Source organism: Aedes albopictus, chromosome 2 (assembly GCF_035046485.1).
Source record: "Aedes albopictus strain Foshan chromosome 2, AalbF5, whole genome shotgun sequence".
NCBI lineage: Eukaryota > Metazoa > Arthropoda > Insecta > Diptera > Culicidae > Aedes > Aedes albopictus.
Genome location: NC_085137.1, coordinates 67,751,874 through 67,766,027, shown reverse-complemented (window position 1 = coordinate 67,766,027; position 14,154 = coordinate 67,751,874). Strand labels below are relative to the sequence as shown.

General features: G+C 40.7%; 1 protein-coding gene across 1 annotated transcript; it reads left to right on the top strand.

Annotated features, from left to right (window-relative positions):
* The first annotated feature begins 7,723 nt into the window (after window positions 1–7,723).
* Window positions 7,724–13,133, top strand: LOC134286067 (uncharacterized). The gene is made up of 3 exons (XM_062847634.1): window positions 7,724–8,225; window positions 8,991–9,552; window positions 11,186–13,133. The coding sequence occupies exons 1-3, from the start codon at window positions 7,724–7,726 to the stop codon at window positions 13,131–13,133; spliced, it is 3,012 nt and encodes a 1,003-aa protein (XP_062703618.1).
* Window positions 13,134–14,154: the final 1,021 nt, after the last annotated feature.

Below are 14,154 nucleotides of genomic sequence, written 5' to 3'. Positions count from 1 at the left end.
GTTCAACTGAGTTTTGGTATGTAAACGTCCGATTTTTATGTTTTGTTGATTAAGGAGAAACTTCAGAGAATACCAATATGGCAGCCACAATGGCCGACTTGGACCCCTACTCACGTTTTCAAGAGCACCAATCTTGAAAATTCGTAAACAAATGCGCTCGATTTGGAAAAGCTGCCTCTTTTTGCAAGTGAGCAAAGCCAGGATAAACAAGTGCGGCTTGGTTCGAGGCCTCGTTCGTCAGATTTGTGCCTCTAAAGTTTGTATGCAAAGTTGCAATGGGATTTGTTGACGTTTCACCTTAACATATACAGAAAACATCAAGTGTTGCAAGTCACCCCGCTATTGCAAGTCATCCCGTTTGACGGTACCTACTTCGTAGATGGGATACTAACAACATTCATACATATACCTTTTGATAATCTACGGCACGCTAACCGTAACTATGCTAATGCTAATCAAACATTCTATATCAAATCCTTTGAAGATTAAATTCTCTTTGCTTACATTTCTTTTTCTCTAATAACTAAGCTGCATTTTCATTTACCACTTGGCCAATTTTCGGTGATCCTTACAAGTATCGTTTAAAAGAGCAATAAGTAGTAGTTACACAGCTAAACGCGTTCGATAATTTTTCCCGAAATCTCAACCGCAGAGCGTTCGGTAATGGATTCTTAACGAAATTCTGTAAAAAATTACCAAATTTCGGTAAAATGTTATCGTTCATCTGTCAAACTCTAACGAACTTCGGTAAAAGTTACTTCCTTTACCGAATTTTGCCTGTAAAACAAACTGACCGATTGAGATTTCGGTAAAACATTACCAAAGTCGGTGATTTTTTCTAACTGTGTATGGAAATGGAATCATAGAAGAAAGCATCTCTCAATGTTAGATAAACATTTGAAGTTCCCGAGCATGACCATAGAATTATGACATTTAATACAAATTTGTCCAAGCATTTTCAATATTACAATCGATTATCAAAAATACTGAAATAGTTTTTTTTTCAGTTCCAAAATGGTGAAAGTGTTTTTTTTTTTATCTACTGGTTAGATTTAAATAGTAATCACCAAAACTTCTAGGACACCAGCTTAATCAAAAGTTCGTGTATTTTTCTCTTTATAGGATGGGGCGGGGCAAGATGGGTCACCTAAGGATGGATCACCATAACTTTGTAAATACAAATCGTATTGGTTTGTATTTGTCCGCTACTTTTCAATATATTGGTGTGTGCGTTCAAGATGCAAACGGTGCCCAAATGCGCTCCAAACGCGGTAACACAGTGTTACCAAAGGCATTTGGTGCTCCCGCATTTGATATTTGCATTTCGAATGCACACAGCAATACTAATTAGCTATGCTAAAAGTCGATAAAAAGTTTATTGAATACAAAATATGATGTTGAACAAGCAGTTTGAAAAAGTGATCGATTTTGCGCCGTGAAAAAAGTGTGGGGCAAGATGGGTCACATTTTAAGTAATTCACATTTTCTCAACGAAAAACGTCAAAATTTAAGATTTGTTCCGCATTCATATACCTATGCTCCATATCCATACTGAGTGAACAAGAACTACTAGTAAACATTTAATAAATTTATTTGAAATATAAAAAAAACTTTACAATTTGAGTGGTCCTAAGCCGACTTGAAAATCGATGTTTTCACTAAAAAAATATCATAATTTTATGTTATAACTTTGAGCGTTCATTCCGCTTGATTGAAGTCATTTATGAGATAGTCTTGTAATAAAAAATAAATAACTTTTGAATGATCCAAAAATACGTTCAAAATTGAAGGTGACCCATCTTGCCCCGCGGCCGTTTATATGGAGATTATATGGAATGTATCGCATAAGAAAAATAACTAAAAACCGTTTTATTTTTTATTTCTAATGAGAGTGAGTAATTTTTCAATCTATGCCCCAAACTTTTGTATATTCATGCTGGTCATCTAACAAAATTATTAACATAATTAAAACATGAGTAATGCGCCCGAAAATGGCACTGACCCATCTTGCCCCGCGATCCATCTTGCCCCGCCCCACCCTACATATGAGTATTACATTAACCCCATCCTCAATACAAAACCAGAGAGATTAACGCCAATATTTCTCTGGGACTGTTACTCCTTGCCTTATTTCAGAGATAAAGTGTTAGAAATCAGTCTATGGTGTTACTCTGCGTGCGAACTCACTTTTGCATCACATGCATGGCAATCAACGTTTGTACAATCTAAAACGTGCCCTTATCGTTGAACCGACCCGAGTATCGAGAAAGGTAATCGTAACACTGATTAGAAGAAAACAAAACAATATATCCGGTAGGGTGCCAATGGAATGTATGGGAAAAATTTGACCATCGAATTTCAAAAATGGGTAGTGCTCAAAAGTTTCGTCTCCTCAAAAAAAGTCCCCATGCAAAATTTCAGCTCAATCGGACTTCGCTAAGGGGTGGCCCAAAGCGGTCAAAGTTTGGCTGTTTTGAAACACGAAAAATATCCCAAGGTGGGATACATGAAAATTTCGAAATCGAAAATTTTTTTTGATGCCAAATGCCTTAAAAGTGCATGAAACGTCGAGATCTGGTGTTATCTCAAAAAATTTTTTTTGGAAAAAAATTGACTTTTTGGACTTAGAAAATTTTTGAGTTGGGGGAGTGAAATGAATTTGAAATGGAGGATTTGAATTTAGTTGCTAAAATATTTATAGCAATAGTACTGGAAAATGTCTTATATCATCGTTGGCAACTGCTAGCATATTATATATCATATATCGTTAGGGTGGTTCACTTATTTTGCATTAGGGTGGTCCTTTTTGTAGAAAAAATTAAAAAATAAGATAATAGTATTAAAAATCTCTTATATAACTGTAAGTCATTTTCAATATTGAATATATATAATATTTCATTAGGGTGGCTCATTTTTTTAAATTAGGGTGGTTCTTTGAGATTTAAATTAAAAACAAAAAAATATTTCCAGAAAATTTACCTGTCATATTTTTGTATAGTTTAAAACTATGATCCTTTATTGGCATGTAACACTTTGTTAAGATATTCCTAGACCAACATGTGGAAAGGGCGTAACAACCATTGCGAATTTCTGCTTCTTATGTCCCTGGGTTCTTTTACCAGTAACAGATAGAGCTGATTCTCCTCTATCTGTTAATGGGAAAAGTTTGCATAAAATATTGAGATACGCCCAGGATGGACGAGAAAAGTAAGCATTTGCAATGGTTGCTAGGCAACACAAATGTTGGTCCAGATCTTTATTATGGCTTAAAATAAGGAATAATAAACTGATTTTAAACGTATCCAAATTATGACAGCTTGATAGGCGATGATGATGTGCAACAAGAGTTTTTAGTTTTTCTTTTCTAAAAAGATTCTTGGCCTTGGGCTGCTTCATTTCCGAAAACACAGTTACGTTACTGGGGAAAGAACAACAGTAGGTTGCTTTCTATCTATCTAAACAAAATATACTTTAGCTACAAGATTACCATATAGCATACCGAAGTGGTGAGTGAACCTAAACTCTAACGTGATGGGACGAACAAAAACATACAATAATTTAACGTTGGAATTAAACACACGATGACAAAAGAAAGACCTCTATGATCACTGCTTTCCATAATACGAGATAGATGGGAAAAATTATTTATTCACTAAAAATGTTCCTTTACCGACACATTTTTGCGTTACCTAAGCCAGCTCAACAAAAGTTAGCACAATTTATCGTATTCATTGTAAAAATATATTGAAAAACTGGTTTCTGTCTTCGTGTGCTGCAATTTCAGTAAACTATGACCTTAATTTGATAAAATCAACTCGAATGTTGATGTTTTTCGGATAACTAACCGAAATGGTATGTTTGACATACGTAATGTCTGAAGTTCATAGGCACAAACATGTTTGATAGGATCGCTCAAAATCTACAGGGCTGTTGACGAAGTTGCCAAAGCAGTACATAAAGGGTTCTTGAAACATCTGCAGTTTTTGGATAGTAATCGCAATATCTTTTCAACCATATTTTGATATCATATAATCCAAAAAATGTGTCTGGTAAATCCATAATCGAATCAAACAACATTTCTAAACTTGAACTGCACTCATTTGTACAAGGCAGTCAGCACACAAAAGAATTATTACACAGCGAAACATTTTGTTGTCTCAGGAGCGAACATATGTCTCTGACAGTTTTTGTGTCGCTGAATCCGAATCCGGGCTCAGATTTGCTCCAGCACGTCAGGATTTTGAGCTATACCTCAATTTATAGGGCAAAATATGTGATTTTGGGCTTTTTTGGCATGAAAATTTTTTTTTAAAGCAATTTGATTGGGTAATTTTGAAATACAGTCCACATTTCTTTCAGTGTAACTTTTTCCTCTGTTTGCATTACCTGAAAAACGAATAAACTTTGTACCCTGAGTTAGTTGAGTAATAAACGTTGTACCGATTGAACGCGTTCGTGTTTTCGTCTCGCTTAACCGAAGAAATCGCTGTCCCAGACCACGAAACCATTTTCCCCGGAACATTTTTTGGTCCTATCGGAACCGGATGTGGGCAGCTCGCGATTTCGCGGTGGTTTAAAACGGATTCGTTACCGATCGGGAGTGGAATTTAGTGAATTTGCACCGGGTGTTGCCGCGTGCAAAATGGCGTAGCAAATGATTGCTGTATGCCACAGCGGCGTACGTGCAAAGACATGTTCACAAATGGTCGAGCCCAAGGCCGAGCCTTTGTGAATATTTTCGGCCAAGAAAAAGTGATTCGATCCGCTATAATGCGGAAAACGGAAATTTTCCTGTGAAAACCCAACATTTGGGAAGTGAATTGGGAGATTGGCAGCTTTGCCAAGTGTGATTATTGCGCAGATAGTGCTCTGCCCTTGGCTCTGCCACCGAGTGCGAAAGCCCACGGCTTTCCGGAAGAAAAGTTAGTGGGGTTATGTAAACGGTGACGACGAAGCGCGATGCTTCCCGAATAAAAAGTGAGAAAACAAAAGTGAAGTGAAAATCGAAACTTGACTGCATAACCGAAAAATGACTGGAAAAAGGAAGAATCAAAAATTAACGAAGAGTGCTATACAAAAAGAAAATGAAAGTGATACGCCAAAAGTGAAGAAGCCCGAAATTACAAAGAAGAATCTGCAGTTTCCGGAGAAAGGTAGTGACGAAGGTGAAACACCAGCCACTGGGGTATCGGACCAGTTGCTACTGGCGGCTGAGGTGGCGAATCAGTTACCTATGCTCGCTGCTGTCAACGCTGCAGGTCAAAGGCGACAGGATCCAACGCTCAGTGTCGCTCATCAGAAACAAGTTGAACGTGATAAGAGGGAAAAGGCGGAAATGGATCGTGCTATTGAAAATATGGTGGATCGTCAAGATCTAATAATCGAAAAGCTGCTTCGGATCCAGGATTCGATCAAAACGGAGGCAGCAAACAACGTCCATTACCTTCACCTTCAGCTGCAAACAATTCAACGAGCATACGATGAGTTTGACTCAGTGTATAACGAGCTTCTTGCACTACTCCCTAGGGAAAAACGAGGTGAGTCCAAGCAAAAATATCTTAACTTTGAAGTATTACACGGTCAGCTTTACGTTGACGTGCAAACGATGATTGCCAACCAGCAGAAGCCTATGGCCAGTGAGGTGTTGCCGCAAAATGCCAATGCTTCCGGGCTTCAACCACGGCCTCAAGTGGTAAACAGTGTGCCACACCTGCAGGTACCACTCCCAACGTTCGATGGGAAGTTGGAAAATTGGTACGCATTCAAAAGCATGTTTCACACAGTGATAAATCGCTACCCAAATGAATCACCGGCAATCAAGTTATATCACCTCAAAAATTCGTTGATAGGAGAAGCGTCGGGTAAGATAGATCAGGACATTATTAATAATAATGATTATGATTCTGCCTGGCGCATGTTAGAAGATGCCTACGAGGATCAACGCTTGATCATAGATACGCATATCGATGCGCTCTTCAACCTTCCGAAAATCACAAAAGAGAATGGAGAAGTGTTGCGAAAATTGGTTGGGTCCTGCAGTAAGCACGTCGATGCGTTGAAAAACCATGATCTTCCAGTGGAAGGATTATCGGAAATGATGTTAATCAATATCATCAACAAACGACTGGATAGAGAGACTAGGAAGCAATGGGAGTCCTCGTTGTCCCGTGATGATCAACCAAGTTACGACGAGTTGATTGATTTTTTGAAGGATCGTAGTCGTGTTCTTCAGAAACTTTCCAGTCATGCGCAACCGAGCCAAACGCAGCCAGTTGCAAAATCGAAGCAGCAAAAGGTCTTTGTGCAGACCAACAAAGATACTTGTCCAAGTTGCTCAGGCTCTCACAATATCTATAAATGTGAAAGTTTCAAGAAACTCCCGCATAGTGATTTACAGTTTGTCTTAATCTCCAAACCGCACATCTCTTTTATCTGTTATTGTTAATGAATAACAAACAGTTGCTTTTATGTCGAAGAATATGAGATTCAACGCATTCAACTGTAAACCACGGTATATGCATTCCATACCAAGAGGTAACATCATATGATACTGTGCAGATATTGTTGAATGATATGATATGGAAGTTCGCAAGCAATGGTGGAAATATTCAATGACCATATGTGACACTGTTTGTGGATATTCTATGAAACACACCTACACACATGCGTTTCACCATATGTTACTGATATTGAACAATATGACAAACAGTTGCTCGCATCGGTATTCGTGAATCAATGAAAACGGTCAATGGCTGTAAAGTCAATATTTTAAAAAAAGCAAAAAAAATTGGAAGCATCGAACCCAGATGGCAAATTTGTTCCGATCCCAGATTTGGACAAATATCTGCCGTAGTTAATCAGAACGTTGTACCAGAAGAAGCAGCTAACGTGCTGTTAGCGGTAAGTATTTTATATTACGGAAAATAGTGTCGATTCAACCAAAGCTCACAGTAAATCTTTTCTCGTAGCCCAAACTGATTTTCTCCCGGAGGCGCTCATACATACATACCGGAGACCTCCTTCATCTGCTTCATTTGCGCCGAGATTTGCGCAACATCCGGATGCTCCAGCAACGAAGCATAAGTTCACCATCGGAAAACAAACGACGGAGGAGTCGAAGAAGCAGCTGGACTCAATGTATGCCTAGGAGATGATGGAGTCTGTCACGGTGTTTTGAATAAAAGTATTTGAATTCTAATCAAATTTGTTGCTTATTCCTCTTTTTATCTTACGGTAATAAAAGAAAATAACAGTACAATATACTGTTTATACACTATGGAGAACAATAAACCACTAGTTAGACATACATTACTCGTTTTTCTTCCAAATTTATGGTTTAACTGTTTTCTAACCATTTGCTATGCAGTGCATTTTCTTAAAATCTGGATAATATATTGACCATATCCTTTACTGTATTGCGAAAATTTTGTTCGAGAAAACTAGCGATTTTATATGGTAACCAATCTTAACCGCCTATTCCACATACTGTAAATTGGCGGCTTACTATTTGACAAACTGGCAAATATGTACATGGAATGGTAAGCTTACTGTAGCCCACGAGAGTCTGAGAAATGGTTAAATGACATTTAGTAATGGTCATCTACTGTATGAGAAACGTTGCATTTACAATTTGCGATTATGCGGGCTATCAATCCCCGAACGCTTCGAGAAGGTAAAAAGGGCGGGCCTGTGCTTTAATTGCCTCCGCGCCGGGCATCGCACAATGGACTGTAAGACGGATAAGCAGTGCAAGACCTGTAGCAAGCGGCACCACAGCTATCTACATAACGAACGAGTTGAAGATCCAAAGAAGCCGAACGACAGCAGCCATCCGAAGAATCCAGCGCAAGAAACGAAGATCGAACCCGACAGCGGAAATCCGGTGGAGGCACGTGCGGTAACCTGCTGTACACAAACGAAGATGGCGACGAAGCAGATTTTCCTGTCAACGGCGAAAGTACTAGTGAGTGGATCCGGTAATGTGACTACAACATGTAGAGCGTTGCTGGATTGTTGTTCGGAGTCGAACCTGATAACGAAGAAGCTGGCGGAGAAACTGAACATCAAGCCGTCGGTTATAGACCCACCGATAGCGATTTGCGGTCTTAACGGAATGACAACGAGCACCAACCAGATCATCCAAACCAAGGTATCATCTAGGGACGGCAAGTTTTTTGCTGTTCTCGACTTCCTGGTTACCCCTGCCATCACTGAACTTCCTTCAGGTAAGATAGATACCTATTCGTGGCCTCTCCCTGCTGGTATTGAGCTGGCAGATCCGTCATTTAATATTCCTGACGAGGTCGACATGATAATTGGCGCTGAGGTCTTTTATGACGTGCTGAGACAAGGGCGTCTGAAGATAGGCAGCGATTTTCCTGTATTAGCTGAGACGACGTTTGGGTGGGTTGTCAGCGGACCCGTAAAGACAGTACAAGCGACTTCGCGCAGAAGGAGAATCTGCCAAATGAACACGACCCAAGAAGACATCAATCGAACTTTGACAAGATTCTGGGAGCTCGAAGCAGGATACGTAACCAACAAGATGACTGCAGAGGAGCGTACCGTAGAACAACATTTCGAGGAAACACACTGCCGAAACAGCGAAGGGAGGTACGTAGTGAGGCTGCCTTTCAACGATCTCCAGAATCAGCTCGGCGATTCGTATGAATATGCCAAACTCCGGTGTAGCAGATTAATCAGCAGCTTCTCAAAGAATCCGTCAAAGCAAATTGCGTATACCGAGTTCATGAATGAGTATCGTCAACTTGGTCACATGCAAGAGGTCAGCGATAATCCCGACCGAGGTTACTTTCTCCCACATCATGCGGTGTATAAAGAAAGTAGCTCAACCACGAAAACCAGAGTGGTTTTCGATGCATCTGCTGCAACGACAAGCGGTGTGTCTTTAAACGATACGCAACTAGTGGGTCCGACAGTGCAAAGTGATTTAATCACACTCATACTGAGATTTTGTACACACCAAGTAGTTTTGACAGCGGACGTTCCTAAAATGTACCGTCAGGTACAGGTGCATCCAGATGATCGACAGTACCAGCGGATCGTGTGGCTGAATGACAAGGGCGAATTGGCTACGTTCGAGCTGACAACCGTCACCTACGGTTGCTCCAGCGCTCCATATCTCGCCACAAGAAGCTTGATACAGTTAGCAGCAGACGAGGGTGAAGATTTTCCACTGGCGGCGCGAGCAGTGAAAAAGGACAGCTATATAGATGATTTCATCACTGGAGGGCGAACGGCTATCGAAGTCGTTCAGATGTACGAGCAGCTGAAAGAGATGCTGAAACGGGGCGGCTTCGGAGTACACAAGTTCTGCTCCAACAGCCCTGAAGTGTTACGAGCCATACCGGATGAACTGCAAGAAAAAAAAGTGGATTTTGAGTCGTCAGAGCTGAACAACACAATCAAAACCCTGGGCTTGATTTGGAATCCCAACGATGATTACTTTGCATTCAATGTGACGAGCTTCATCAACCAAGGCACACCAACAAAACGAATCGTTCTATCAGAGATTGGTCGACTCTATGATCCGTTAGGTTTCCTGGGACCAGTTGGAACTATTGCAAAGTTAACAATGCAGGAACTATGGCGACTGAAACTTGATTGGGACGACGAACTGCCTGACGAACAAATGGATACTTGGAATACTTTCCGTGTTCAGCTGCAATCCGTACGGAGAATTCGAAAGAAGCGATGTGTCATTCCTGCACTCAAAATAATCTAAACGTCAATGCTACGTGAAAAATCACGTAAGCTGCCGTTTTCGTCACTCAACTGAGATTTACCGGACATATGGCACTCACGTTGCGCCTTAGTAAACGGCAATGATGTTTGTAGTACAAGCTACGTGATTTTTCACGTAGCGTATTTCCGCCTACTTTTCACGTCAATGCTACGTGGTTGTTGGGTGAAAATGAGTGCTCCACTGCCACTCAAAAGTGTAAACAATAATTTCTAACCTAAAATTTTAGTTAACAAGCCGCAGCAACACACTCAGCCAAATAACCTTAAGATTTCCATAAGTCCGAACTTATGAAACGGCCTTTAAATAATTCATAATGATTCGGATGAATTTCATAAGGTCACTCTATGGCGTAAAATCGTCTCACAGCTTGGCTTTTATTCATGTTTAGCAACATGGTATTCTCAAGCGTCGGTGGCCGTGTGGATAAAACACGGGCTCGGTGATCTCGACGTTCATGAATTGAATCCAGTCTGCATCATTTTAAGATTTTTTTGTTCTTTTCATAAGTCTATCTTATGAAATTTGTCATAGCAAGCACGATCAATTTTCATAAGGTATTCTTATGTCATCCATAAGAATTAGTTATAGCAAATTTTCATAAAGTATTTCGATGAATTTCGCTAGTTTTTTTGGCTGAGTGCAATCATCACTTCATCTTCTCGAGTATGTACAGGTTTTTATATAACTATTCAACTGTTTTAGGGCTCATTGAAAAGATTATGTGGGGAATTTCAGGTACGGATAGCACTGACTAGAAGCACCGAGACATGGAGACCAGAGCATGCGGAGATCAAGTCTATTAAAAGTCATACGTCCTTCCTTTGTTACCAAGTGCCAAAAAATGTGTTATTTAACAAATTTAATTCAAATTTTCATGTATACATAATTGAAATATATGGACACATTATATAAAAAATTTAGCATTCAACTTTTATGTACCGTGGCATCACCTAATGCCAATCACTTTTTTTCGGTTCTTAATTCAATTTACACCATGCAAAACCAATGGGTTGAATAAAATTAGGAACCGAGAAAAGTGATTGGAATTAGGTTATGTCCCGGTACATCTTTTGAAATGAAAAGTTAATTAAAAGGATGCCAGGCAATAACCATTAAAAGCCTCCAGTAAAACTTATCTTAATTTCCACGTAGCTGCTACGTGAAATCTAAGTGACCTTGAGATACGAGGAATTGAGTTCCGTCACTCACAATCCACGTAGCTGTTACGTGGAAAGTGCGATGGAAAAAATTTACGTATGTTTTCACGTACGAGCGACGTGAAGAATTTTCAGAGTGTGGTGATGCAAAACGTATCGAACTTCATGGCTACTGCGATGCATCGAAACGTGCATATGGCGCCTGCCTTTATGTGCGATGTGTACTAGGTGATGGTAAGATAAATGTTCAACTACTCTGCAGCAAATCTCGCGTTGCTCCTCTGAAACCGGTCACCATACCGCGCCTAGAGCTATGTGCCGCACTGGTGCTAGCACAGCTGACGCGAAAGTCGATGGAAGCATTACAAGTCAACTTCGATAGTGTTACGCTCTGGTCAGATTCCCAAATTGTCTTGAGCTGGTTGAAGAAATCACCGTTGGTGCTAAATGAATTCGTTTGCAACAGAGTCGTTTCCATCATCGAGCTAACGCCGAATTACGAGTGGCGATACGTAAGATCCGAATGTAATCCGGCAGACGCATTATCGCGTGGAATGCTTCCGGAGCCGCTGATAGAGAACGAACTATGGTGGGGAGGTTCTCCCGAGCTTCGACAGTCCCGACTACTGGAAGAAGAAATACCTGCCGTTACTGACGAGAACCTTCCGGAGCTACGAACACGTGTTTTCGTCAACATCGCCAAAGAGCCAGCATTTTACTTCGGACGTGTCAGCAGGTTCACACGTCTGCAGCGTGCTTGGGCATACGTCTGGAGATTCATCGATAATACCCGAGCAAAAGTCAGGAATAATGAGCCGCTCTCTGCAACAGAATTGTCCAGAGCAACGCAAACAATCGTGAAGCTGGTACAGGAGGAAGGATTCCCTGATCTGCTCAAGGATCTGAAAATGGAAAGAATGAAGCGAAACAATTATTCTGGGCTAGCGCCATTCGTCGATCAAGATGGCGTTATTCGAGTCGGCGGACGATTGAAATATTCCCAAATTCCGTACGAGGGTAAACACCAGATCCTTCTGCCAGACAAACACCACGTCACCCAGATTTTGGTTCGTGAGATGCATGAAAGGAACCTTCATGTAGGACAGAACGGTCTAGTTTCCATTGTACGACAACAGTACTGGCCCGTTAAATTGAAGTCCATCGTCAAACAGACAACTAGTCGGTGTTATGTATGCTACCGCAACAAGCCTCAACAAACGAACCAGTTCATGGGGAATCTACAAAGTTATCGTGTCACGCCGTCACCAGTGTTCTCCAAAACCGGAATAGATTTCGCTGGCCCATTTGTGCTGAAGGAAAGCGGCCGCAAACCGAAGTTCTACAAAGCGTACGTCTGTGTATTTGTGTGTATGTCCGTTAAGGCCGTGCACCTGGAACTGTGTACCGATCTACGATCCGAAACATTTCTTGGAGCATTACAACGGTTCGTGAGTCGACGCGGCCTTCCTAGTGATCTTTTTTCTGACAACGGCACGACTTTTGTTGGCGCTGACCACGAATTGGCACATTTGAGGAAGCTGTTCGAAGATCAAATGCACACCGCGAGGGTAACTGATTTCTGCAGTGCAAAAGGAATCACCTGGCACTTCATACCTCCCAGAAGCCCACACTTTGGCGGGATCTGGGAGGCTGGAGTTAAATCGATGAAGTACCTACTGAAGCGTGTCGTTGGAGAAACTCGATTGACCTACGAGGAAATGGCAACCTTCCTAGCCGAAGCTGAAGCTGTATTGAATTCGCGTCCATTGTGTCCTCTTTCGGACGACCCAAGTGACTTGGAAGCCTTGACCCCGTCGCATTTCCTCATTGGGCGTCCCGGTCAGGCAATCACCGAGCCGTCGTATAGTCAACAGAAGATCAACAGGCTGTCAAGGTGGCAGCACGTGCAGAGTATGAGAGAACATTTTTGGAACCGGTGGTCCACGGACTACCTCCACACGTTGCAGACCCGGCAGAAATGGAAGGATGGCGTTCTCGATATCAAGAAAGGATCCTTGGTGTTGCTTCGTGATGAAAATCTATCTCCACAGCTGTGGAAAATGGGCCGTATCATTTCATTGCACCCGGGCAAGGACGGCATAGTCAGGGTGATTACCGTCAAAACTTCCAGCGGCGAATACCGACGTGCAGTAGCGAAGGTGTGCCTGCTGCCAGATGTTGAATCGGACGATCCAAGGGGGGGTCTATGATTGGGTAATTTTGAAATACAGTCCACATTTCTTTCAGTGTAACTTTTTCCTCTGTTTGCATTACCTGAAAAACGAATAAACTTTGTACCCTGAGTTAGTTGAGTAATAAACGTTGTGCCGATTGAACGCGTTCGTGTTTTCGTCTCGCTTAACCGAAGAAATCGCTGTCCCAGACCACGAAACCATTTTCCCCGGAACACAATTAAAGTGTAAATTGGTCGATTAACATCTAAACTAACGATTTATGCCAAATATTTCGTTTTACCAAATTAAATTTGATAATTTTAAGCATTTTATTTTGGGTACAATATTTGCCATACAAGCCAACCTCCAAAACTTGCGTGCAAGTTGAGTAGTCAACTTAAAATGCTTGAAACTATGAAATTTGATTTGGTAAAACGAAATATTTGGCATAAATCGTTAGTTTAGATGTGATTCGACGAATTTACACTTTGATTGCTGAGCGGTTCCATATCATTTCAACACCGAGTAAATTTCATATTTTTTTATTTCAATTAAAATTTGCATACAAGTCTTTGGGGGAGAAAAAAACCGTTTTGCATACTTGGTTCGCCATTTTGAATCTAGCGTTACTTATGAGAGGGGCCTATGAAAAATGCACATGATATCTTCAAAAAATTGTATCTCGAAAACGGTTTGTCCGATCGGTTTGGTGTCTTCGGCGAAGTTTTAGACAATTGTAAGTGCTATATGGAAAAAATATGTACGGTAAAAAAAAAGTTTGGTTTTTGTGTTTTGAACTAAAATATAGATTTTCCCTTAAAAGTTACATGTCAAAATTTTTTTAATTATCCTTATGTTATAGCTGACTGAAAATGCTATCTAGTGCACAGTGGGTTGTTCTGGAGAAAAATAGGTTACAATGAAAAAAATGTTTTTGAAAAAAATACGATTTTCAAAAAAGCTATTAAGAAAAGTCAAAAAATTTTATGAAAGAACATCAAATTTGCAATCTAAAAGTACTTCGGTAACATTTTTCTAAGATGCACCGTTTAGAAGA

What these genes read in the sequence shown, in the direction of transcription:
- LOC134286067 (XM_062847634.1), top strand. Translation starts at nt 7,724, where the DNA reads ATGGACTGTAAGACGGATAAGCAGTGCAAGACCTGTAGCAAGCGGCAC. An exon ending in CATCACTGAACTTCCTTCAG is followed by an intron (nt 8,226 to 8,990) that starts GTAAGATAGATA and finishes CACACCAAGTAG; the next exon opens with TTTTGACAGCGGACGTTCCT. An exon ending in ATTGGTCGACTCTATGATCC is followed by an intron (nt 9,553 to 11,185) that starts GTTAGGTTTCCT and finishes ACTACTCTGCAG; the next exon opens with CAAATCTCGCGTTGCTCCTC.